Source organism: Borostomias antarcticus, assembly GCF_949987555.1.
Source record: "Borostomias antarcticus genome assembly, chromosome: 5".
NCBI lineage: Eukaryota > Metazoa > Chordata > Actinopteri > Stomiiformes > Stomiidae > Borostomias > Borostomias antarcticus.
The window spans coordinates 10,480,451-10,503,412 of record NC_140238.1 but is presented as its reverse complement, the minus strand read 5'-3'; the positions used below and the strand labels follow the sequence as shown (position 1 = coordinate 10,503,412).

Genomic DNA, 22,962 nt, shown 5'->3' with positions numbered 1-22,962 from the left:
ACGGTTATTAGTATATCAGGGAGGTCACGAGAACCGATACTAACATACCAAGTCCACCTTGCGGGACAAATAATTCGGGACCATATTTGTCTCACAAGCTGCAGGCCAACCTGCTATCTGCTAGCTAGCTAGCCAGCCAGGTTGTTTTGCCAGCTCAGTCAGCTAGATGGGACAAGCCAACGTAAAACATGCAGATATGCATTAGATAGCTAAGCTTATGATAGTCTTGGCTCAAGCCTTAAAAAACATTTTAGCCTATCAGGTCTGCTTATTTAGCATAATGCCTGTGTATCCTGCTGTTTTCTCTCATTGAGCTAGGCTACCTGATAATCGAGCTCTCAATCTTCCTTTCACAGTACAATATCAGAAAAAAAGATGATGTTGAAGTAGTTGAAGTAGGCTACATGTTTTGTTTTTTTACCGTGGTATTGAATTGGGTATCGAATCATGGAATTTCTCTGGTATTGCTATCGATTACTACATTTTTGGTATTGTGACATCCCTATAGTATACACAGTAGAACCTCAGTGATCCAAACCTATCAGGAGTGAGGGTTGCTTGGATCTCTGAAATATACACCAAATTTACTAAATAGAATATTTATTTAGTTTTCACTCATCAATAAAAGTCCCCTATAACAATCGGAAAGGCATTGAAATTGCAATCAAATAACCAACTATACTTGCGTTTTGTGCAACCATTTACATTACTATACTTGCGTTTTGTGCTATGCATTTACATTTCTATCCTTGCGTTTTGTCCATTTACATTTCTATCCTTGCGTTTTGTCCATTTACATTTCTCATTAAAGTCAAATGTTCAATTTGACCGCTACTTCTGGTTTTGACACCCGTTGACCGGATTGTTGGGATCTCTGAGGTTCTGCTGTACAACCAAAACTGTCCTATACCTCAGTTAATAATAATAATAATACATTTTATTTGTAGTGCGCTTTACATTCCGATAAATCTCAAAGTGCATAGGTAATACAATAATAAAAATATACTATAATAATAATACAATCATAATAATGTACAGACTGAGGTGCCCTGAGGTGGTCAGGGAGGGCGTTCCAAGGTGACCAGTTATTCACTGCGGCCCACCTGCCTCTCATTCCCCTGTCTGTCCAGCAGAGGTCTCCACTAAGCCCGTCCTGCTGGCGCCCTCGGCCTCTTCCTCCAGCCGCCGCAGCTCCGGGAGGGCCCATGGCGTCCACGAGTTCTCTGCCTGCGAGCGGCTGATCGTGGAGCTGGTCAGACACCCGGACAGCTGGCCCTTCCTGAAGCTGGTCTCCAGGACTCAGGTACACACAGTGTGCTTTCACAGAAACTCTTTAATAGGAGCCTGGTGCCTACACACTGTCACTGTTTTTATCCATTGACTCTCTCTACTCTCTCTCTCTCTCTCTCTCTCTCTCTCTCTCACTCTCTCACTCTCTCACTCTCTCTCACTCACTCACTCACTCACTCACTCACACTCACACTCACACTCACTCACTCACTCACTCACTCACTCTCACTCACTCACTCACTCTCACTCTCACTCTCACTCTCTCACTCTCACTCTCACTCTCTCACTCACTCACTCACTCACTCTCTCACTCTCACACTCTCACACTCTCACACTCTCACTCTCTCACTCTCTCACTCTCTCACTCACTCACTCACTCACTCACTCACTCACTCACTCACTCACTCTCTCTCTCTCTCTCTCTCTCTCTCTCTCTCTCACACTCTCACACACACACACACACACACACACAGTCATATTCATTCATTCATAGACTCTCACACACACACACACACACTGATGAGAGCCCCAGAGATTTGTTGTGTGATCTCTTGGTCTGTCCTTGTGTCTATAGGTACCTGACTACTATGACATCATCAAGAAGCCCATTGCCTTGAGCACTATCAGGGAGAAGGTCAACGACTGTCAATACAAAACATCTGGTGAGCTCTAACGGATATAAGATAAGATAACACTTTATTATTACACAGCCTCTGAAATACTTGATTCTGATTGGACAATCGACACATTCTACGGTCAATTATTTCTCAATAACTGACCGACGTTAGGGGCAAGAGAGCAATAATGACCGCTGCTAGGAGCAACCCTTCAACCGTTGTTGTCTAGCTAACGTTGAGCTAATTCGCTGGCAAAATAAAAAGCGTAGGCCAATTGCTACATTGCTTAAAGGAGTAGTAAAGGGAAAATGCATGTTTAGCCCTGTTTTAAGGTTTCTTATCAATCAATCAATCAAAGCTTTATTTGTATAGCGCATTTCATACCCAGAGGCAACACAATGCGCTTTACAGAAAACAAGGGAGGTGGGTATACGACCCACCCCTACATATTCCAGAGGGAAGTAAAAAAAACAGTAATCACCCGGGGGCCAGATAAGTGAGCTGTAAAAATTCTTCCCTGACCCCTCTCAACAAGGCGATCGAGCAAGCTCCTGGAGTATGTTTGTGTGCCAGATAAGAACATTTATAAAGCAATAAATTACATTAAATTACATTTTCAGAGCAAGAGAAGCTAAAAAACAACATAGGATCTTATGATCATATACAATGGTTCAGATCAAAACGTTGACAAAACTAGCACTTTTGAGAAAGTCTGATAATTGCTCTACCACCGTTTTGGTCATACAATGGATGTGGGTGGGCACTGTGAAAAATCATTCAAAAAACATGTTAAACTCAATTTCAAAGACAAGAAACTCACCGAGGTGTTAGTTGGCGTTCTGACATATAATTCGCCATAAAGTAAGATTCTAGTTCATCTGGAAAGGCGTTTTAAAATATTTAGCATATAACTATTTAGTTGCAGCACATACGTGTGTAAACTTCCGCAAACTAGGAAGCCTAGCAACATAAACAATTGACCATATTCACACGGCGGCCATTTTGCTCATACGTCACGCTCAGGGTGGGAGAATGCGGAAGTATCCATAGACCATATAGTACAAGTTCGTTATAAAAATAACACTTCAAGATTCGAAATAGTCATATTCGATTACTGGACTCTGATTGTTTTTCACCGCGGTAGTTTTCACGTTAGTCCGGTAATCATGAGTTTGTAATTCCAGTAGTGTATTCTGAATGTTATTTCTGACTATTTCGAATTTTGAAGTGTTATTTTTATAACAAACTTGTACTATTAGACTATGGATACTTCTGCATTCTCCCACCCTGAGCGTGACGTAAAAGCAAAATGGCCGCGGTGTGAATATGGTCAATAACAATAGCTACCGTAAGTAGTTCCGCTTCCTGAATACCCTCTGCGGATTGATCTACACATCTACAACGGTCGCTTCAATACAAGTCAATGGATTTCATAAAATGATCAATAAAACCCTACAGGATTCATACTTTGCGGCGAATTTGATGTCAGGACACCAACGGACACCAATTACCCCCTCAGTGAGCTTCTTGTCTTTGAAATCGAGAGTTTAACATGTTTTTGAAAGATTTTTCAAGGTGCCCACCCACATCCATTGTATGACCAAAACGGTGTTAGAGCAATTATCAGACTTTCTCAAAAGTGCTAGTTTTGTCAACGTTTTGATCTGAACCATTGTATATGATCATAAGTAACCTTAAAACAGGGCTAAACATGCATTTTCCCTTTACTACTCCTTTAAAAAAAAAAAAACACTTTCAATGGAAACGACAACGTAATCGCTGGCAATTTAATGTTGCAATGTTGATATGGAGCCAAGCAGCACCGTTGATGGCTGATGGGGTAGCTGAACCCGTTGCTTTATTTTTTCCATTATAGCTACAAACAAAGTAAACACTTTTTTTTTTTTTTTTTAATATATTGTTTAGGGCATTTCTGCTTTATTAGGACAGGACAGTTGAAGGACAGACAGGAAAGGTGGGAGAGAGAGAGGGGAAGACATGTAGCAAAGGTAATGGGCTGGATTCGAACCCATGCCGCTACAGTAAGGACTAGCCTTTACATGGTACGCGCCCCAACCCATTGAGCCACTGGGGCGCCCCAACAAAATATATTCTAATCAGTATTTAGTCTGTGTATTAATATTGTTGGTAAGTAGCCGTGTAACAAGCGGGATAATGTATGGCTTCGCCTCACACACTTGACTGTGCTGGATCTGAAGCGTATTTTCCACAACAAAATGTCTTGCATAAACCTGCTCTATTTCTTGATATGAATAAATGTCAAATCTAATAACAGTATGAATATGTATTTCAGAATAATGTTATGCTGATGGGAATCTAAGCCCATATTAGTGTTAGGAGCACTGTGCTCAACCAACTGATCAAATCAAGTGATCCACACAGGACCTCATCTGGTTGTTGTTGTTGTTGTTGTGGTGTTGTTGTGGTGTATGTTTATCCAATTTGTTGTTTGACTCTTTGTTCTGTCTCCTCCCCCAGCGGAGTACATTGATGACGTGGAGCTGATGTTCGCCAACTGTCTCCAGTACAACCCTCGGCATACCAACGAGGCCAAGGCTGGGGCCAGGCTCCAGGCCTTCTTCCACAGCGAGCTCCAGAAGCTGGGTCTGTCTGAGCGGACCTCCCCTCCACAGAAACGCCCCAGGATGTAACGGAACCGGGCCTGGTACCAAAACAAAACCATAGACCCTTAACCCCTCTACTTGTGTAGCTCTGAGAGGATCTGGTTCAAGGTGCTTGTTGGAGAGGAGTGGCCGTTTACAGTGATACCCAACCAATCAGGTAACAAGATAAAGGTTTAGGCATGTTTCTTATGCCGGTCTGGGCCTTTCAGATCTAGAGCACAGCAGTGGGGAGAGTTTTGGCAGTTGTGTTGAGAAAGAGACTCTGCATTGAACGTTCCAACCACAAGTTGGCAGGTTTTGAACATTCCCAAAGCAATACAGCCGTGTAGACCAGCATTCCCTCAGATGACTTTATCGCAGGAATAACTCGCTGTGAAACAACTTTGCACTGGATATTATTTGAAAACAGTCCACTCCGTTCGTATTCACTCAGGGAAAACGAATCGTGATAAAAAAATAATAAAAAACGGATTCTTTTTTTTAATTTTTTAAATACAGTGCATTGATATTTTGTATTTTTGTTGGCAGCATTTCTAGACTACTATTTTCGGGCACATACATTTCTCATGTGACTTTGATCAAATAGGGTTTCAGTATCTCAAGATGACTTAGGAGTTTATTGGTGTTTCACAGTTGTGACCAAGTAGAGAAAGAACCAACAGAATCAACTGTCTCAGCCTCCCTCCAGTCCTTTCAGTGATTACACTACACTGGAACCATAATTTCCCTTTGGTTATTTATTTAGTTTGAATGTGAGGATGACTTGCTTTATTTATGATATGTTTGTTTTTTTATATAGACCATTTTGTGTTTTTGTAAAGAATAATTCCCATAGTTTTCTGTTGAGACTTATCTGGGTAGGGTTTGAATACTGTTGTTTTCCTAACTTTCCCAACCTCTGCTTTTGTATTTGCTATATTTGCTATCGTGTAAATCTTTTTCTGTATGTAAAAAAATAAATGGATTTTGTTTAATAGAGTTTTTTCCCTTGTATCGTTTTTATCTAATGAATTGAATGACAGATTACCATGACAATGAATGATCATGGTTAGTAGTGAATTATTATTCATGAGAGGTGAGTAGAGGTTTGGTTGAAGGGCTACACCAGAGTAGTTTAAGAACATTTCATTCCTTATTAGGTGAGACGTTAATATGCATTTCACCAAATAAGCACAAACCTCTGAAGCCGGTGCGGTTGCAACATTATTTCTGGGTGAAATAACACGTAAATCTACCATCTTTCTTGCTCAGACTTTGGGGGTGAAGTCTAAATGTTGGCTAGGTATGCTTGCGAAGTCTAAGCGTATGTCAAAGGACAAATTCCTCCGCTCCCTTCCAATCCCAGTAGTGATCCCGTCTGGCGAGTGCCAGGTGTTCTGTCGATATATGCTACCTATCGAGCGGCGCTACCTAGCGGTTTTGCGCACGCGTGTATGTGCTCCCACTATAAAATAATTGTATTTCACCACGACTCACTCTATGTAGTGGTATACTGTAAGAATATTGGGAGCATAATTTGATACTCTATTATAATATTTATATAAGATTTCAGGGATGGCATATTTCTATAGACCAAATCCTCGATTCGTGCTACGGTAGCATTTTTCGACAAGGTAGCATATATCAGCAGGACACCGTGTCCCACACTGGCGCACCCCCTCTCCTCCCCCCTCTCTCGCTCACTCCCACATACCCGGTCTGTAGTCCACATTCCCAGGTACCTTTACCCTTACAACTCCCCCGTTAGTTCAAATCACACCGAAGTAACCAGCGGACAACATGGTAAGAGCTCTCACTCGTAAACATTTGTTATCTTTCTATTACGGAGGCAGAATTAACTTTTTTACAACTTTGAGCAATGGGGATCTGTTAGCTAACGTTAGTTTACCGTTATGTTGCTAGCGATACCAGCTAGCCAGCTAAGCTAGCGCCCTTGTTACCACGGCAATCAAATGCAAACGAGCGGTTTAAATTCAGCATTCCTTAGCGGTGAGCAGTATCTCGCATTTGTAAGGGTATATAACATAATCGTGCTTTGGGTTGTGAAATCAGTGCCGATTTGGGATTGTCACCGGGCCTGAATCCTCCGGACAGCCATTTTAACCTAATTATAGCCGCAGTCCGCTAGCGTAACGGTAATCACTGTCGAGCCTGTTCAACTTTGTGTCTCATGGTAAGCTAAGTTAGCTAGTTAGCACGCTACTTTCTTAGAAGTTGACCCTTTGATGATTGCAAAACAGTGATTGATTTGTGAATATTGTGTCTCGTCTGTTACCGGACAACTTTACAAACACTTGGGCTTGCTAAAAGCAATTCATGTGGTGACATGGATTAGCTAGCTAGCTACTTGAAATAGTTTGCTCTTTTCAAGTGGTCTTAAGATTCACCAGGTGCTCTGCTAGCCACGGACGGGCTAAGTAAAGTTAGCTAACGTTAGGCCTCAAGACGTGGTCAGCTACACTGGCCACTACTTTCTCGTTTACAAGATTGATCTGATTTAATTTCCATTGACCATAGAGCATCATGCTTTCTTGATTGAGGTAGTTATGTAACTTAGGTAAAGGTTGTGCATGTCATATTGTCATCTTCAACATCAGATACAGGTCAGCCAGTTGACAGCCACATAGGCACCTAGCTAGCAAGCTATGAGTCAGCAGGGCTTCCTGGCTGTGTCCAACGCAAATAGTGTTGATTCATGGTGAATCACTTCTCAAAAATCAATGCTGTCAATTGTTATCCTGTCTGCACGACTCACATAGCTTCTTCCTATGGTGCAAAGGGACAATGTCCATGAATATATTGACTAAATCACTCTTTGCAGTTAGATGGCACAGTTTACTCTATATATGAGCTAGTCAACAACATCTGAAATCAACAGGATGAGCCATACAGGCTTTCAGTGCTACTTTTGTGGCTCTTCTAAAACGGGTGCTATTGTTCAGTGTCAGCTTCTGGAAGATGGTTGTCTTTATCAAAACCCTAGCTATGGATCTATATATTGCTCTTCTATATAAACCTCTAATTCAACACATTCTTTCATTTCTCCCCTTTCTTTGTCCATCTTTCCCTTAACTCTATCCTCCCATTCTCCATCATCCATTCTCTCCACTCTCCCGTCTCTCTGTTCCCACTTTCTCTCTACCCCTCCATTCTGGCTTCTCTGTGGTCCATGTTCTCTCCCCTCCATCCTGGCTTCTCTGTGGTCCATGATCTCTCCATCCTCCATCTTCTCTCCATCCCCCTCTTCCCCTGCAGGCCTCTGGCGTGACCGTCAGCGATGAAGTCATTAAGGTCTTCAACGACATGAAGGTGAGGAAGTCGTCCAGTTCGGACGAGGTCAAGAAGCGCAAGAAGGCGGTGCTGTTCTGCCTCAGCGACGACAAGAAAAAGATCATCGTGGAGGAGGGCAAGCAGATCCTGGTGGGGGACATCGACGAGACCATGGAGGACCCTTACGCCTGCTTCGTCAAGCTGCTGCCCCTCAACGACTGCAGATACGGCCTGTACGACGCCACCTACGAAACAAAAGAATCCAAGAAAGAAGACCTGGTATTTATATTTTGGTACGTAGCTTGTTTGTGCTGACCCCCCGCCACCCCGTATCTCTCTGTTGTAGTGCCTACCGCTGGAAATGCCACTGTGGAGTGTGTCAGAGTTAGAGGGAAACTGTTTGTTTAACCCTGGTCTAGAAACTGGTGCTGCTGGCTGGTTTATTAGATCACTGTCAGATGGCTATCTATCTGTTCACAAATGATGTCAGTTGATGGTACGGTTTTGAAGACTAAGGACTTGTGTGTCAGATTAAAGATACAATAGCTTAAGGGTCTTCTTCTTTTTTGATGTGGACTGGAACTAGGAAGTGGTTGAGTTTGTGCATGTTCTTGGTTGTTTCAGGGCACCTGAGGGCGCGCCACTAAAAAGCAAGATGATCTACGCCAGCTCTAAAGATGCCATTAAAAAGAAGTTCACAGGTGAGTGTTAACATCATGACTACTAGTCCTCAAAGTGAATGAATGAGTGAGTGAATGAATTAACAATCAGCTGATAAGAATGTGATTATTGTCATAATGAATCAGTCAATCAATCAGTCAATCAATGAACTTAGTGACAAACATTTGGACTAAGGCCAAGTGTGTGTTGCAGAGTCTGTAGTAGATTCTGAAGCTTTAATAGAGCCATTCCAGAGTCATTAGTTTGTTATCTCTCACTTGTTAGACGTCTGCCTCGTGAAATGTTCCCAGACCATTACCTCAGCAGATATTGAAATGGCATTCTGTATACAATTGGCTTTTAACAAGGGAATGTGGACCATGAAACCGGCCTGAGTCAATATTCGACTACCTGTTTTTCTCCAGGTATCAAACACGAATGGCAAGTGAACGGACTAGACGACATTCAGGACCGTTCAGCCCTGGCGGACAAGCTGGGAGGCAACGTGGTGATGTCGCTGGAGGGGAGACCATTGTAAACTGACAACACGTGCCAACTGGATTCCAGACGCTTTCATCTTAGCAGCTGTGTCTATATCATTTGATCCTAAAGGAATAGCTCCTTTTTTGTGTCCGTTTGTTTTATTTTATTTTTTCCACATGAAGGAGATCTCATTAACATATGCAAAAGCTACCAGTAGCCTAAGTTTGCCAGCCGACTTCTTCGGAATGCTGGTAGAATTTTGACCTTCAAGGAATGTTCTTCGGTCACATCCAGTGTTCTGCCAAACCAACAGTATCTGAGAGGATAAAACACTCCCACCACACAAGCCCTCAGAAGTTTAGCTACTGTTTGCATTCTCCGCCACATAATCAGTGCTGACTCCACGTTCAGTAGCGTAGGGAAATGTGAATGCTTTCTATAATGCCTCGCCAGACTCCCGCTGTCCAAGTTTGACCTAATAGCAAAGTACTTTGCACTCATGAGGTTGTTTCATATGACTTATTTATTATTTGAACTGTTCTACCTTTACCCGGTATGTTAACCCAACATGGTGAAACACGGTCTAGACTATGCATATACGACGCACTTTTTTGTTTATACACTACAAGTTGAGACAAAAAGGTTCGAGAATAACTCTTAAGTATTAAAGAAAATCTCTATTTATGTCACCTAGATAGACGTTACCTCAGTCTTCATTCCTGCTATGCTGATTGGTAAGAACAGAAGAGTATGGAACTGTTCGGTCTCCGCCTTATTTCAGTTGAATGTACAGTAGTGCAGAGGTGGGGTGGTGCTTGCAGTTATTTTATAAACACTAAAGAAAAAAAGAATTCAAAGTATCAGTCAAGATGGCAATATATATATATGCATTTGGAGCCTTAAGTGGAACATGTGTTTTTGAGATCGCGGAGGTTGCCACTTTGCAATAAAACCTTGTGGCAGATCAGAAAACTCATCTGTTGTCTGTTGTGTTCATTGGAAGGAACTGCAGTGTGATTCAGCATGACTAACTGATGTCCACAGGAGATGGGAGTCTGGTCTGGATGTCGTGGTGGGTTGTTTTAAGTTGTAAACCTGCCAGGACTTTAAAGTTTCTGTGTGTGTGTGTGTATATGACTGAATATCACAGTCACTGACTCAAAGCTCAATTCATGTTTGCTTATGATTTGTTAATACTTTCCGGACTCCATTTTTCACCTGTGCAAATTAGCCACCCTATTTACACACTCCTAGTTTTCCAGACAGATTAAACCCAATCCATGGCTTGAAATCATCTTTAATGGATTTCCGCGAAAGTCTGGCTGAATCCAGGACTAGGCTGGGATCTGTGCTGCAGGAACCCAGGCCCAGTGAGCGGACTGGACCCTACAGTAGGTGTCCGTCCCGGGCTGAGTGTTGGGAGTGCGCGTGGCTCGGGGCCAGGGCCTGCTGGCTTCTCCCTGCAGAGAATTTGATCTGCGGGCGGCGCGCAATGCTGTGCTGCTCACTGCTATTTATGGCCAACACATGCTTTTGTGTCTTGTCATCGTTGTCCACAAATGGCAAAAGTGGACGGGCTTCCAGAGCGCAGAGGAACGAGGGAACCAGTGAGGAGCCAGAGCACTGCGAAAGCAGAGACGGCTTCGTATATTGAAAGGAATGGGAACAAATGTACACAAAACAACCGCAAATTGAAAAATGTGTATCACTGGCTAGTTGTCAGTGTATGAATGGAAGGATTAGATCTGGGTGGGTGGGACAAGTTCACATGGTATAGAAGCTACAACCTATATTGTCCTCGCATAGAATATCTTCCAACGTGCTCTGACCTGACTACTAGAGAGTGTGTGTTGAGCTACCCTTCTCTGGGTCAGTGCCCACACTGCTGTCTGTTCCCTATAGCCCGGAACCTTCCAGCCCCGCTTATGAAACTGGTCTTTGGCTGCTCAGCCTCTCCTACTGTATACCACCCAATGACACACACTGTGTTTTAGTACTGAAAATGTGTTAGGCTATATACCTGTCCAGAACCTTGTCTTATCCTTGTTTCATTTGAACTTGGAACTGTTAGTAGGGTCCCAGCATATCAGGGTGTCTTCCCTATTCCCTAGAGGAGGTTGAGTTGTGTGTAGCCCAACACGTCATCTAGCTAGCTAGCTGGCTAAACATCCAAGCGTTTAATGTCAGCCTATAGTCTGGGCCTGTGTCTGAACAAGTGAGCTGAAAATAAACAGGTGACGTGTCTCCGCTCTGTACGTCCAGCAGGTCCTAGCATAGGACAGCAGAGATGAACACCTCTGCCAGGCTTCCAAGGGGAACCCGACCACCTGGCCTGTCATTCACACCTGGCCCGGGACGACATGTTACTGCGCCATATAGGCCCTACCGTAGGCTACAGTCAAACAGACCATAATGATGTCAACAACATTTCTGACAGAAGAGCCTCCCCAGTTAGTTAGGTGTCTGGGACCGATTCCATTTCCTCCTTCACCTTAAAGAGTTTTCACTTGTCCACTCTTCACGTAGAACCCACACTTATCTATAGCAGTCCTTGATTCTAGTGAATGAATGCAGTCTTGGGAGAGGAAAGGGAAACTGAATAGCCCCCCTGGATGTTTTGAAACAGCTATACAGGCATATGTCCCAATACTGCAGACATGTTGTGAAAACAAGTTTCTCAATTGTTTGTTTGAGAGCTGAAATAGAATATAGCGTGTCAACAGTCATTGAGTTACATCTCAAATCAGTGTGATAGATCACTTGATACTGTGTGTGTGTGTGTGTGTGTGTGTGTGTGTGTGTGTGTGTGTGTGTGTGTGTGTGTGTGTGAGAGAGAGAGAGAGAGAGAGAGAGAGAGAGTGAGTGAGTGAGTGAGTGAGTGAGTGAGTGAGTGAGTGAGAGCGAGGTAAAGTTATGCAGCACGTCAAAGTCACAAGACATAATTTACAACACAATCAGGCCTGTTTATACAGACTGATCTGCCTACAGTATCTAGGTGCCAACAGATCCACTGACGCGCTGTGGGTAGGGACCGAGGAAGCTTACTAGAAAATGGAAAGATTTGGACTCTGATAATATGTATACCTTTATCGCCCTCAAGTGGTGTCTGTATGCAAAATAACATCCACTGTTAAAAGGTCTGTTTTCATCACACAATGAAGGCCACAACACAGAATCATAACAACACAGCAACACATTAGATCGTGGAACCATTTCTATATTCTTCCAGGTGTGTGTTTTTGGCGTGACAAAATCCAGCTCTCTCTAATCCTCATGAGAAATCTGGGTTTTAAGATCTGAATCGAGAGGTTAATCTATGTCACAGGATCACTGGGGCCTGTATGACACCCCTGTACTTTAATTCTTGGGTTTGATCCACACTCACTGGCCAGATATTCAGTGAAAATTTATAAATCCTATAATCCTATGGCAAAAAAGAGTCTGTGGTTAGATGGTTGATATGATATGACGGCATGATATGGACATGGAGAGTTTTGACGGGACAGCGTTCACTGCTCAACCTGCAGATCAGATCAGCCTCGATAGCTCCACCCCCCGTCGACTCCGTCACGTCACACGACTTCCTCGGAGCCGTAAACTACTCCACCCGTAGCAGCCATGATGGTAGGTGTTATATCCACAATCTCTCTGCCCAAATCATACTATTTTGTAAATGCGATTATGTGGGATTATCATTACTACATGATCGGTTGCACGTTAAACGTTATTGTATGCATGCTGTCCTTGTGTTTACCCAGCAAGAAGGGCTGGACGACGGTCCCGATTTCCTCTCCGAGGAGGACAGAGGAGTAAGTTTTTTTTCTCCATACTCTTATTTTTTCAATTTCTTTCATTTTTTTTTTGGAAACAATTGCGATCATTCTGGGTGTGTGTCACTTGCATGTTACAGTACATTAAGGTCGGCTGATCGCACCATATGACAGCTGCCTGACAGGTGGATGGATACACATGTAGAATATTGCTAGACCAGCCAGCTAGCGAGCTAACAGGCTAGACAGCTTCTAGTTGTTGACCACAATCATTGTCAATAAACAAATCGTCGACTTCACATCAGTGGCGGCTCCCTTTTTCACTCCATTAGCTAGTTACCTTTTGCATGGTGAGAAGTGTATTGATTTATCTCATTGGCATATCATAACCAGCTACTAATATTATTAGCTAGCTAGCCAGCTGGCCAGAGCTTGATAGCTGGCTAACTAACTAGCTACCTGGGTCAGCTGACTAACGTTACCTCCAGTGTGGCTTGCAAGGACATGGGCAGTTTTCTAGTTCATTACCATATAACTGTAAATTGTTCCCAATAATTTGTATGCTCAAAATCAGATTGTATTTTTGCGTAGATCTTAGTGAGACAGCATTTTTTCCATATTCTGTTTATTCATGTTCATTAGATGCTGATTTGAGGCTGAAAGTTGTCATTACATTACGGCTGTCACATGCCTCTGATTTGCATATTCACACACACACACACACACACACACACACACACACACACACACACACACACACACACACACACACACACACACACACAAGCTAACCCAAGCAAACAGGCCTACATGGAAAGATCAGTAAAATGGCCAAACAGTAATTTAGTTATCTGCAGAGATGAGGTTAACTTCCTGGTGCGTGCTGTTCCTGTGCCTTCCAGCCTAGGGCGGTCAATGTGGACCTTCAAACTGATGCAACGCTTCAAGTGGACATTTCTGATGCTTTGAGTGAGCGGGATAAGGTGAAGTTCACCGTCCACACAAAGGTAGGAACTTCCTGTTAACCTGTTTCAGTCGCCTACAAACATAAGCACCTGTTTTACCATAGGCTGTTTGTGATGATGAATGCCATAATTGATTGCTTTTGAAATCCTGGAATGTTGAATTGGAATCTCCAAGGATTATTTATAGCCTAATAATATATGGTGATATTCTACCAAGAGAGAGAATACATTCAGTTACTACATGTCAGTGTCGAAATGTATCCAAGTCAGGATTGTGGAGTTAGTGTTTTACTTCTGCTTGTATCATGTAACAATACCTTCACTGAAAGAATGGATGTCTGTCAAGGTGCAAAGTGGGGAGCTGAGTTACTGCTGATGAGGGTTAACCATTGTCTTTCCACGCTTAACTAGGGATAACTGTCATGCTAGTTTGTGATTTCACAACTGTTGTTCACCAGTCACAGGGATATTTATACCTGTCACTGAAGTGCACAACCATTCAATGAATGATGCACTGTCTATAAAACACAAAAGTGTAATTACACATATATAGTTGCTGATTTAGGTTTATCTCAAAAATAAGTTATTTTATGGCCACTGTCTTGTTCTTGTTGTGGTAGTCGTGTTAGTTGTTTTGTAGTGCCCCCCCCCCGACCAGTGACTGCTATTGTTTGTGTCCTCCAGAGCACGCTCCCTAACTTCAAGCAGAATGAGTTCTCTGTGGTGAGACAACATGAGGAGTTCATCTGGCTGCACGACTCCTTTGTGGAGAACGAGGACTACGCTGGCTACATTGTAAGTACTATAAATAAATATTTAAATATTAGATAATACACTAGATAATACACTGGCTACATCGTGAGTACTACTGTAGATAATACGCTGGCTACATCGTGAGTACTAGATAATACTCTGGCTACATCGTAAGTACTAGATAATACACTGGATGGATTGATGGATAGATTGATTGATTCATCAGTTCATTTCAGACATAACAGTTTGACGGTTGATGTAAAAACTCTGTCACTAGAAGCGGCATTGCTCCCAGAACCCTGTCCTCTCTATGTCAGCCAACATTATGTAGACAGATAGATAGATTGATAGATAGAGTGACCGCCTCTGTCCTGCAGATCCCCCCAGCCCCTCCCCGGCCCGACTTTGACGCCTCCAGGGAGAAGCTGCAGAAGCTGGGAGAGGGAGAGGGCTCCATGACCAAGGAAGAGTTCACTAAGATGAAGCAGGAACTCGAGGCGTAAGTGGCTGATTGATTGATTAATCAATTTTATTTATTGGCTCATTAACCAATTTAATATAAAGGACAAATGAAAAACATATTGGTCTACACCCGGCACATCATGGTACTGTGCGTTAAAAGAAACTGCTGTGAATAACAGTAAAGTCTCATTTTCAGTTTCCACTGTGGTTTCTCACTCACAACTGTTGTGGTTTGTCAACATCCCCTTTTACAACCTGCTATTATCCTTGGCCCTGACATAGGAACACAGTACCAGGAACTCTAATATAGCACAGAATGAGCATTGTACTCTGAAACATCCACACAGAGGCATGATACACAGTATAATGATTTAAAAGCAGCCCATGGGCTCTGACACTCAGTTGTGTTTCAAAACAGTGGGTTTTCTTTGGGTGCTTTTGTGGTGTGGTTAACAATGTCGTGTGTGTGTGTGTGTGTGTGTGTGTGTGTGTGTGTGTGTGTGTGTGTGTGTGTGTGTGTGTGTGTGTGTGTGTGTGTGTGTGTGTGTGTGTGTGTGTGTGTGTGTGTGTGTGTGTGTGTGTGTGTGTGTGTGTTTCAGGGAGTATTTGGCCATCTTCAAGAAGACCGTGGCGATGCATGAAGTCTTCCTGTGTCGCGTGGCTGCACATCCTGTCCTCAGGAAAGACCTCAACTTCCACGTCTTTCTGGAGTACAACCAGGACGTGAGTGACGTTGGGATCAGATACATGGAAGATTATCTCTATTCTTATTCTTAAAGTCATAATCCAAAGCCATTTGTACTGTATGAGTGCAACAACTACAGACCAATGACAACAATGCACCTGGATTCCAGGTATATATGTTTTAGTTCAGGAAGCTATTATAGCAAACTGAGCTAACTCAGAGCTAGCTAGCCAGGGCCCCGTGGTGCTGTTCCACCAACTATAGATTATGGTTTCAACATTTCAATCTAGTTTTATGTATTTGTCCTTTGGAACAGACATAAACATCTTCCGATGCCTACAGTACAGCCAACAATATGACGTTTATAATCTTCTTTGGTTGTTAGGTGAGAAGAACCTTTGATTTCGAGAGCGTGACATGGCTACATAGTTTACTTTATGCCTGTTTTCCTGAAAGCTGTGGTTTTCTGTCATCTATGAACCTATTGTGCATTTGTCCTAACATGGGCTGTCCTGTCCTTTCACAGCTGAGTGTACGAGGCAAGAACAAGAAAGAGAAGCTGGAGGATTTCTTCAAGAACGTGGTGAAGTCTGCCGACGGCGTGTTAGTGGCCGGAGTGAAGGTACGAATCTGGACCCGAACAATGTGGTCTTATTCTGGATATTAATAAAGTTTGTTTAAATTTGGCTTTGGAAGGACAGTTCGATGGAATAGTGATGGAAGAGTATTCTACATTTTGACAAAACCTGAGACTGCATATTTGTTTGTTTCATAGTATTTAACTTTATTATAAATGTTGTTGTTAATATTCCCTCTGGTTCTTCCTAGAGTGGGTTTGAGGACGGTGGTGTGTGCATGACGTTTGACATGTTTGTCTTTTTGATTTCAGGATGTAGATGATTTCTTTGAGCATGAGAAGACATTCCTTTTAGAATACCATAATCGTGTCAAAGATGCCTCCACCAAATCTGATAGAATGATCAGGTCTCACAAAAGTAAGTCTCTTCTCCTCTTGTCCCTTCTGACACCAGATAGGTAAGGCCTTTCCTCTGAAAATCAGTTACTCACATGGATTCCAAGCTTTTAGTCAATTCATTCAGTTTTTAATCAGTTCCGAGATTTTTATCAGTCAATCAAAATTGTATTGAATGTGGATTTAGCAGTGAAAAAAACTAGTTTTATTTGGCCCCCTATAGATGTACAGGTCTACATGTTCCTCAAACTGTCAACTGCCACAATGTTGATATGAAGCAATATTTGATTAAGATAGGGTTACGGTAATGTACGTATGAGGGTCATTAAGCATTAAGCATATATACCATCTATAGGTGGCCTCTCCAGGTAGAAGTACAACTGCAGTGGTGTGTTGATGAAGTGATGAACTAGCCAGTCGGGATGCTGTGGTATCATGTTTTAATGTTGCTGGAAACCATTTTTGTGTGTTTGTCCCTGTGCTGTGCGTTGTATTTTACGTCTACTCTTTGTTTCATATTGATTCGCTGACAAATGTGGAAATGGGTGAGTTGAATGTTTACACATGTCCGGTCAGTTAAATTGTTGGGAATGACGGCCGACTCTGTTTCAAACTTGACATCCATTTATGAAGCACATAGTTTGGTTATTACATGACTAGGCTCCAATCAGATAACTGTGATTTGATTAATTGATTGATAAGGCTCCGGCCAGCACAGTGATGGAGAACCACTCTGCCTTCTCAACTCCTCAAGCTGACCATTTGTATGAGATCCAGAAGATGGTGATGTCATCACTAGGCAGAGATTTGCCCAGCCGCCCGACATTCCCCTGGGGTGTGGTGCCCCGCCCTGTCCTGTCCTGAGGTTCTGCTAGGAGCTCCTGTGTCTTTCTGACATACTGTTAGCACTTTCCTCAACATTAAAACATGATACTCTATTGGGATTCATAATGGTTCTCAATTTGACAGTGTCCTACAAATCCTTTATCATTGGGTGAACGCACTTGTATTGGAATTGTATTGATGCATTCTTTGAAATATTGTTTGTGTGTGTTGACATGCGAGTGTGTTTGCGTGTGTATCTTTGCGTTCTATGTAGCTCAAGCTGGTACCTGAAATACAAGGTGTGTGTGTGTGTTCTGTTGCAGGTGCTGCAGATGATATCAATAGAATTGCCTCCACATTGTACACCCTAGGAACCCAGGACTCCACAGACGTCTGCAAGTATGAAACAACTGCCTCACACATTTAATATTGTCTTTCTCTGTACATACTGTTTGCTAGTGGGCTATTGCTCGCTATTGAAATGAAACACATTTTTTCCAGGTTCTTCCTGAAAGTCTCTGAGCTCTTTGAGAAAACTAGGGTAAGTTTAAGGCAATTTATTCATGCTGTTTGATGGCCAGCAGGGCAGCATGCGCTTCAAAAATTCAACAGCCTTAGACTTTGATGATGCAAGTCTGGGATTCAGGTTCAGTATTATCACTGGTCATCAGGGAGACCGTGACCACGTTGCTTGCCCAGTGAGATCTTTCCGAGTGCTATCATGTTTGACAAGGTTCAGGTCTACCATGATGGACTGGCCTGCTGGGTGGCCAGGTTCATTCTGCTCCACTGGAACGTCTCTGAAGTGTTTTTCCGTTCGTCTGTAGAAAATCGAGGCTCGGGTGGCTGCAGATGAGGACCTGAAACTGGCAGACTTACTGAAGTACTACCTCCGGGAGTCACAAGCTGCTAAGGTACCTGGCTACAAACAGCTTTGGAGCCTCACCCTGCTAACCCCTGTCAGGACCTAGTGAGAACCCGACCAGCCTGTCAGCTATGAGGGATAGCCAGGACAGGTCTTCATCTTCTGGAGCTATGCCCTCTCAACATTCTACTACTTGTGTTTGTAGGACTTGGTCATCTGTACTCTTTTGGGAGAGGTCGTAAGCCTATTTGGGTAGCACTAGCAAATTCAGATTTTTTTTTCGTGGTCAGAAGGTCACAGATGACAGCCTGTTGGAGCAAAATGGGCTAATGGGCTTCTTGCTGGAGCAAGATTGGTCAAATTGGAGCAAAGTCTAGCATAACACTTAGAATACAAAGATTTTGAATTATTATATTGATTCTAAAAAACTTAATGACTTCCTTCAAATATCAGTTTATGTAAATATGTGCAAGCATGTGACACAAAACATGATCCCATCACTGTTATCTTGTTTTTTAGGTGCATACTGTTTTTTTTATTAGGTATTATGTTTTTATGGGTTTGCTCATTACTGTGCACCAGCTAGATTGGCCTAATTGTCTCCGTTCTCCTCCAGGACCTATTGTACAGACGAGGGCGGGCTCTGGTGGACTATGAGAACGCCAACAAGGCCCTGGACAAAGCCAGAGCCAAGAATAAAGAAGTTCTACATGCTGAGACCAGCCAACAGGTCTGCTGCCAGAAGTTTGAGAAGATATCAGAGTCGGCAAAGCAAGGTACTCTTAGTTTATGCGGTCTATCTGGTATATATGTGGTATTGGCGGATTTTCATTACAATTTGGGTCCAGAATGATACATAAGGTGTACATACTGGCTTTATTTTGCTTATGTGTGTTATTTTGCTGAATGGAAAAGTACTGTGAGTGTGCAAAGATAATTGTTTGGGTTCACCTATTGATTTGACTACTGTAGAGGCCTTGTACCCAAGTCCCTCGTCCCATTATGAGCTTAATAACAACTCTTTATCTGCTTGTTGTTGGTCGCTCTGAGGAATAGTTTCAAACCCATAATGGTGACAAACCTGTATAAGAATTCTGTATGCTTGGAATGAATTGGGACTCTGTGCTGTATCACTGTTGAGTGCACTTTGTGGTCGACTATTAAAGTCTTAGATTAAGACAGAGTTACATTTTTATTCAACTTAATTTGATTTATCGCACTCTTGGGTACATTATTACAATCCATGACAAGTCTTTATCAGACATCCTTACCCAAACACTTCCTTTTTTTATTCACAGAGCTCATAGACTTCAAGACGAGACGAGTAGCTGCCTTCAGGAAGAACTTGGTGGAACTGGCTGAGCTGGAACTCAAACATGCTAAGGTAAATTTTCTGATAAGGTACATTTTCTGTCTTTATAGAGCTCTGATAAGGGTTTAGGCTTCACCGGCCAGTTGTTCATTTACTGCGATCCAGTGGTTCAACGGGAGGAGTGTGAGCGCAGAGGTGTGTCGTCCGTGCGGTCAGCACGCCACCCGGCCAAGGCGTTCTCAGAGTGAGGGTCCCCCCAGTCAGGGGTCCACCCTCAAATGCACTCCCCAAGAGGCAGGGCTTAAAAACGAAATTATTTTTCAATCGGTTCGCTCCGGCAGAACCAGCATATTTAACGTTTCCGTTCTTGTGTTCCGCCACCAACATAGCGTTCCTGAACCGTTTAAGAACGAACAATAATGTTCCATTCACCGTTCTGGGGGTGTTAGCCTATTAAGACTCTATAGGCCTACAGTATTTCTAGTAAGGTATAATCAACAAGTCTAGGGTTGTGGTGGCCTTATTGCCAACAATATTAGCCTTGGTGATGTGTGCTGTAGTGTAGCCTTGTTGATAATCTTACAAGAAATACGCAACATTAGTCCTATTCCCGTATGCCCTTAATCCATACCATAAACTATGCGCGGGTCTATCATAAGTCATCATCATAGCTCATCATCCTTTTAAAAAATATTTTCTTGTACTGTTGCTGCAAGCTATTTTATTCTGCGCATGTAGGCCTATTGTTTGTTTTTATTTTGTTTTATAATGTTTTATGTTATTTATTTATTATGTATTAACTTATGTCTTGCCACCTACCTGTACAGCACTTTGGCTCGACAACAGTCGTTTTTAAATGTGCTCTATAAATAAAATTTGAGTTGAGTTGAGATAGCAAACAAAAATATTCTCTGTGGCGATACACATTTCAGAGACATCCACCAGACTGCTGCTGCTTGTATGCCTATACGACAGCAAATATAATTTAGTGCAAAACATTTAATAGGCCTATCTCTTGATCACTAGGCCGATAAAAAGCCCTTACCTGACTAGAAGTTATAGCCTTTCAACGGAGCGCTTTGTTAGGCCTACTCGTGGCCTATTCAGACAGCACTAGGCCTATATGGTATAGGCTACGACTGTATCCACACGCTAATAATCTCTTACCATACCATAAACGTCTGAACTAGGCTATGGTGTGTTGTTGTAATATCTAAATCTCTTCATTTCACTAAGCAAGCGACTGTGAAATAACAGATTTAGGGGCCTAGGCTACATTACAAAAACAGGACAAGATGTAGGCTACAAATTTAATACATTTAATTTAGCTTATACGGCCATAAAAGGCTCTTCTTTTTTTTTTTCTTCTTTTTAAAAATTGTTTTTAAGTTATATAGGCCTACTACAAAGAACAAAAAAATAACGTTATTAACTGGTTTTAAAGATTTCAAATTAACGTTTCTGCTCTGGAACAATTAAAGACCATTTCGTTCCTGTTTCTGTTCCTCATAAAATACCGTTCGTTTTCGGTTTTCGTTTCCGTTCCTTGAACCGGGTCGGAGCCTTGCCAAGAGGTCTCACTGGCCAACTCTGGTCCAGAATGGCGTTCTCAAGGCGTCCAAGCCTTCTCACCCGTGTGTGCGTTCTCGTGTGTTCTCTGCTTTCCTTTAAAGAAATAGCCTCTCGCGCCAAGGGCAGACGGCCCCAATGTCATCAGCATTGCACCCGTTGTTAATGATAATTTCTGACCCCTGACCCCACTAATAACATCTATAATATACAAATATGGGCTTTCCAAAATAATAATCATAACTAATACTGGTGTAACTGCTGTGGCACTCTTAAATTATCCTAGAGGGCAGGGAGGGCATAGGGAGGCTCTGCATGTGACAATACATTCTCTCTCTCTCTCTCTCTCTCTCCCTCTCTTGTTCTGCATCTCTCTCTCTCCTTTTCCTCTCCTCCTCCCCCTATTCCTCCACAGGGTAATCTACAGTTGTTGCAGAGCTGTCTCGGTGTGCTAAAGGGAGACACCTAAGCCTCCAGACACAGGGTTCGACTGTCCAGGGCTTGCTCTGCTGGCGTCTGCTCTGCTCTTCTCTTCTTTGTGAAGACAGCGGAGCAGAGTGAGCACACCAGATTCCAGGGTCAGTTTGTTTTTAAGGATGTCTGTAGTCATCATCACTACCAGGGAGACACCGCCCCCCCCCCCCCCCCCTTCTTCACCCGGAGGAAGTCACTGCGCGACACGGGAGACCTGCTACGTCCACACAGCACAAGAACCTAGAACATCATCTACTCACGTCTGCTATGTTTAAAAAAAAAAATCGTTTAACAACCAGTCATCGATATCCGTGCAGGGTTGCCGTAGTTACCTCTCCATGCTCTATATCATGTCTGTCTGTCCCATGTTTGTTCAGATCTCTCTTATCATCATGGTTATTCATTGTTCTGTTACATTGTGTAATCTCGAGGGCCGTTGGTGTCAGTAAACTTTTTTTTTCTGTGAAGCTGCTCAGTTACTTTGTTGAAGTTGAGCTGATTGTTACGATAATTAAAGTGTATTGTCACTAAAAACAAGCCTTGTACATGTCGTATAAGTTCTTTCTGTACTGCTAACGATCATAGTAAATAATGACTAAGACTTTATACTTTTTTTTCCAGAGTTAATTTCATACATATTCTGTTCTTTTTTCATTCCAAATAAATAATGCTTCAGTATGTTTGCCTTAATGTAGATGAATCTTATCAAGTATTGTATAGAAAATACATTAAAGGATATATGTTTTTGTTTTTCCCCCCAGTTTTTTTTTTTAAGTGCACTGTATATGAATGTTTTTTCACTCAATGTGACCAAAGCTTCCATTTTTGAAGATGGAGAAATGCTGACATAAACGGTAATGATAATGAAATAATGGTAACAAAAATGATTATAAAATTAACATTATGATACTGTTTACCTCAGATTGGTCTTCAACACATTTAATCTGATGTGAGAAGTTGAATCAAATGATATTTGTTGTCCCACTAGTTGTACCTCCCTTTCCAGTTCCAACCTTACTGCATTTAGCCATTTCTGTGCCCTTGAAATCCATGGAATGACACTAAAGGCAAAGTAATGGAAATTAACCAGTATCATGATAACATGATCCCTAAATTAACTTGATTGTTCATATTAAGGTTGAATAAAAAGACGATGGCCACTTTTCTTAAGATATTCTCATTGTGTCCATAATTGTCTGAGAGTGGTATGAGTGAATCCACAGGCCTGTATGAATCAGCAGTGATATACGTATCCAGGTTAGCCTTCAAGAGGTCTCGGTCACTATAAACTACCCTACCTCTTTTCTGAACACTTCTGAAAACCTTTATATTGAAACCCCTTTC

The 22,962-nt window shown here is 42.4% G+C and overlaps 3 protein-coding genes across 4 annotated transcripts in view; all 3 read left to right on the top strand.

Moving 5' to 3' along the window:
• Positions 1-5,478, top strand: part of baz1a (bromodomain adjacent to zinc finger domain, 1A) — a 30,552-nt gene extending 25,074 nt beyond the window's left edge. For both annotated transcript variants that reach the window (XM_084438255.1, XM_084438254.1), the window contains exons 27-29: positions 1,134-1,303; positions 1,865-1,952; positions 4,407-5,478. In XM_084438255.1, coding sequence (XP_084294381.1) covers positions 1,134-1,303; positions 1,865-1,952; positions 4,407-4,579 — 431 coding nt within the window. In that variant the 3' untranslated portion in view covers positions 4,580-5,478. The remainder of the gene's footprint in view (positions 1-1,133; positions 1,304-1,864; positions 1,953-4,406) is intronic.
• Positions 5,479-6,248: 770 nt separating this feature from the next.
• On the top strand, positions 6,249-9,880 carry cfl2 (cofilin 2 (muscle)). The gene is made up of 4 exons (XM_084438664.1): positions 6,249-6,334; positions 7,808-8,115; positions 8,447-8,523; positions 8,908-9,880. The coding sequence occupies exons 1-4, from the start codon at positions 6,332-6,334 to the stop codon at positions 9,018-9,020; spliced, it is 501 nt and encodes a 166-aa protein (XP_084294790.1). The 5' UTR covers positions 6,249-6,331; the 3' UTR covers positions 9,021-9,880.
• Positions 9,881-12,579: 2,699 nt separating this feature from the next.
• On the top strand, positions 12,580-22,772 carry snx6 (sorting nexin 6). Its single transcript, XM_084437920.1, has 14 exons — positions 12,580-12,589; positions 12,724-12,774; positions 13,638-13,742; positions 14,385-14,495; positions 14,831-14,952; positions 15,515-15,638; positions 16,127-16,222; positions 16,490-16,595; positions 17,722-17,797; positions 17,900-17,939; positions 18,226-18,312; positions 18,880-19,039; positions 19,562-19,647; positions 21,560-22,772. The coding sequence occupies exons 1-14, from the start codon at positions 12,584-12,586 to the stop codon at positions 21,611-21,613; spliced, it is 1,224 nt and encodes a 407-aa protein (XP_084294046.1). The 5' UTR covers positions 12,580-12,583; the 3' UTR covers positions 21,614-22,772.
• Positions 22,773-22,962: the final 190 nt, after the last annotated feature.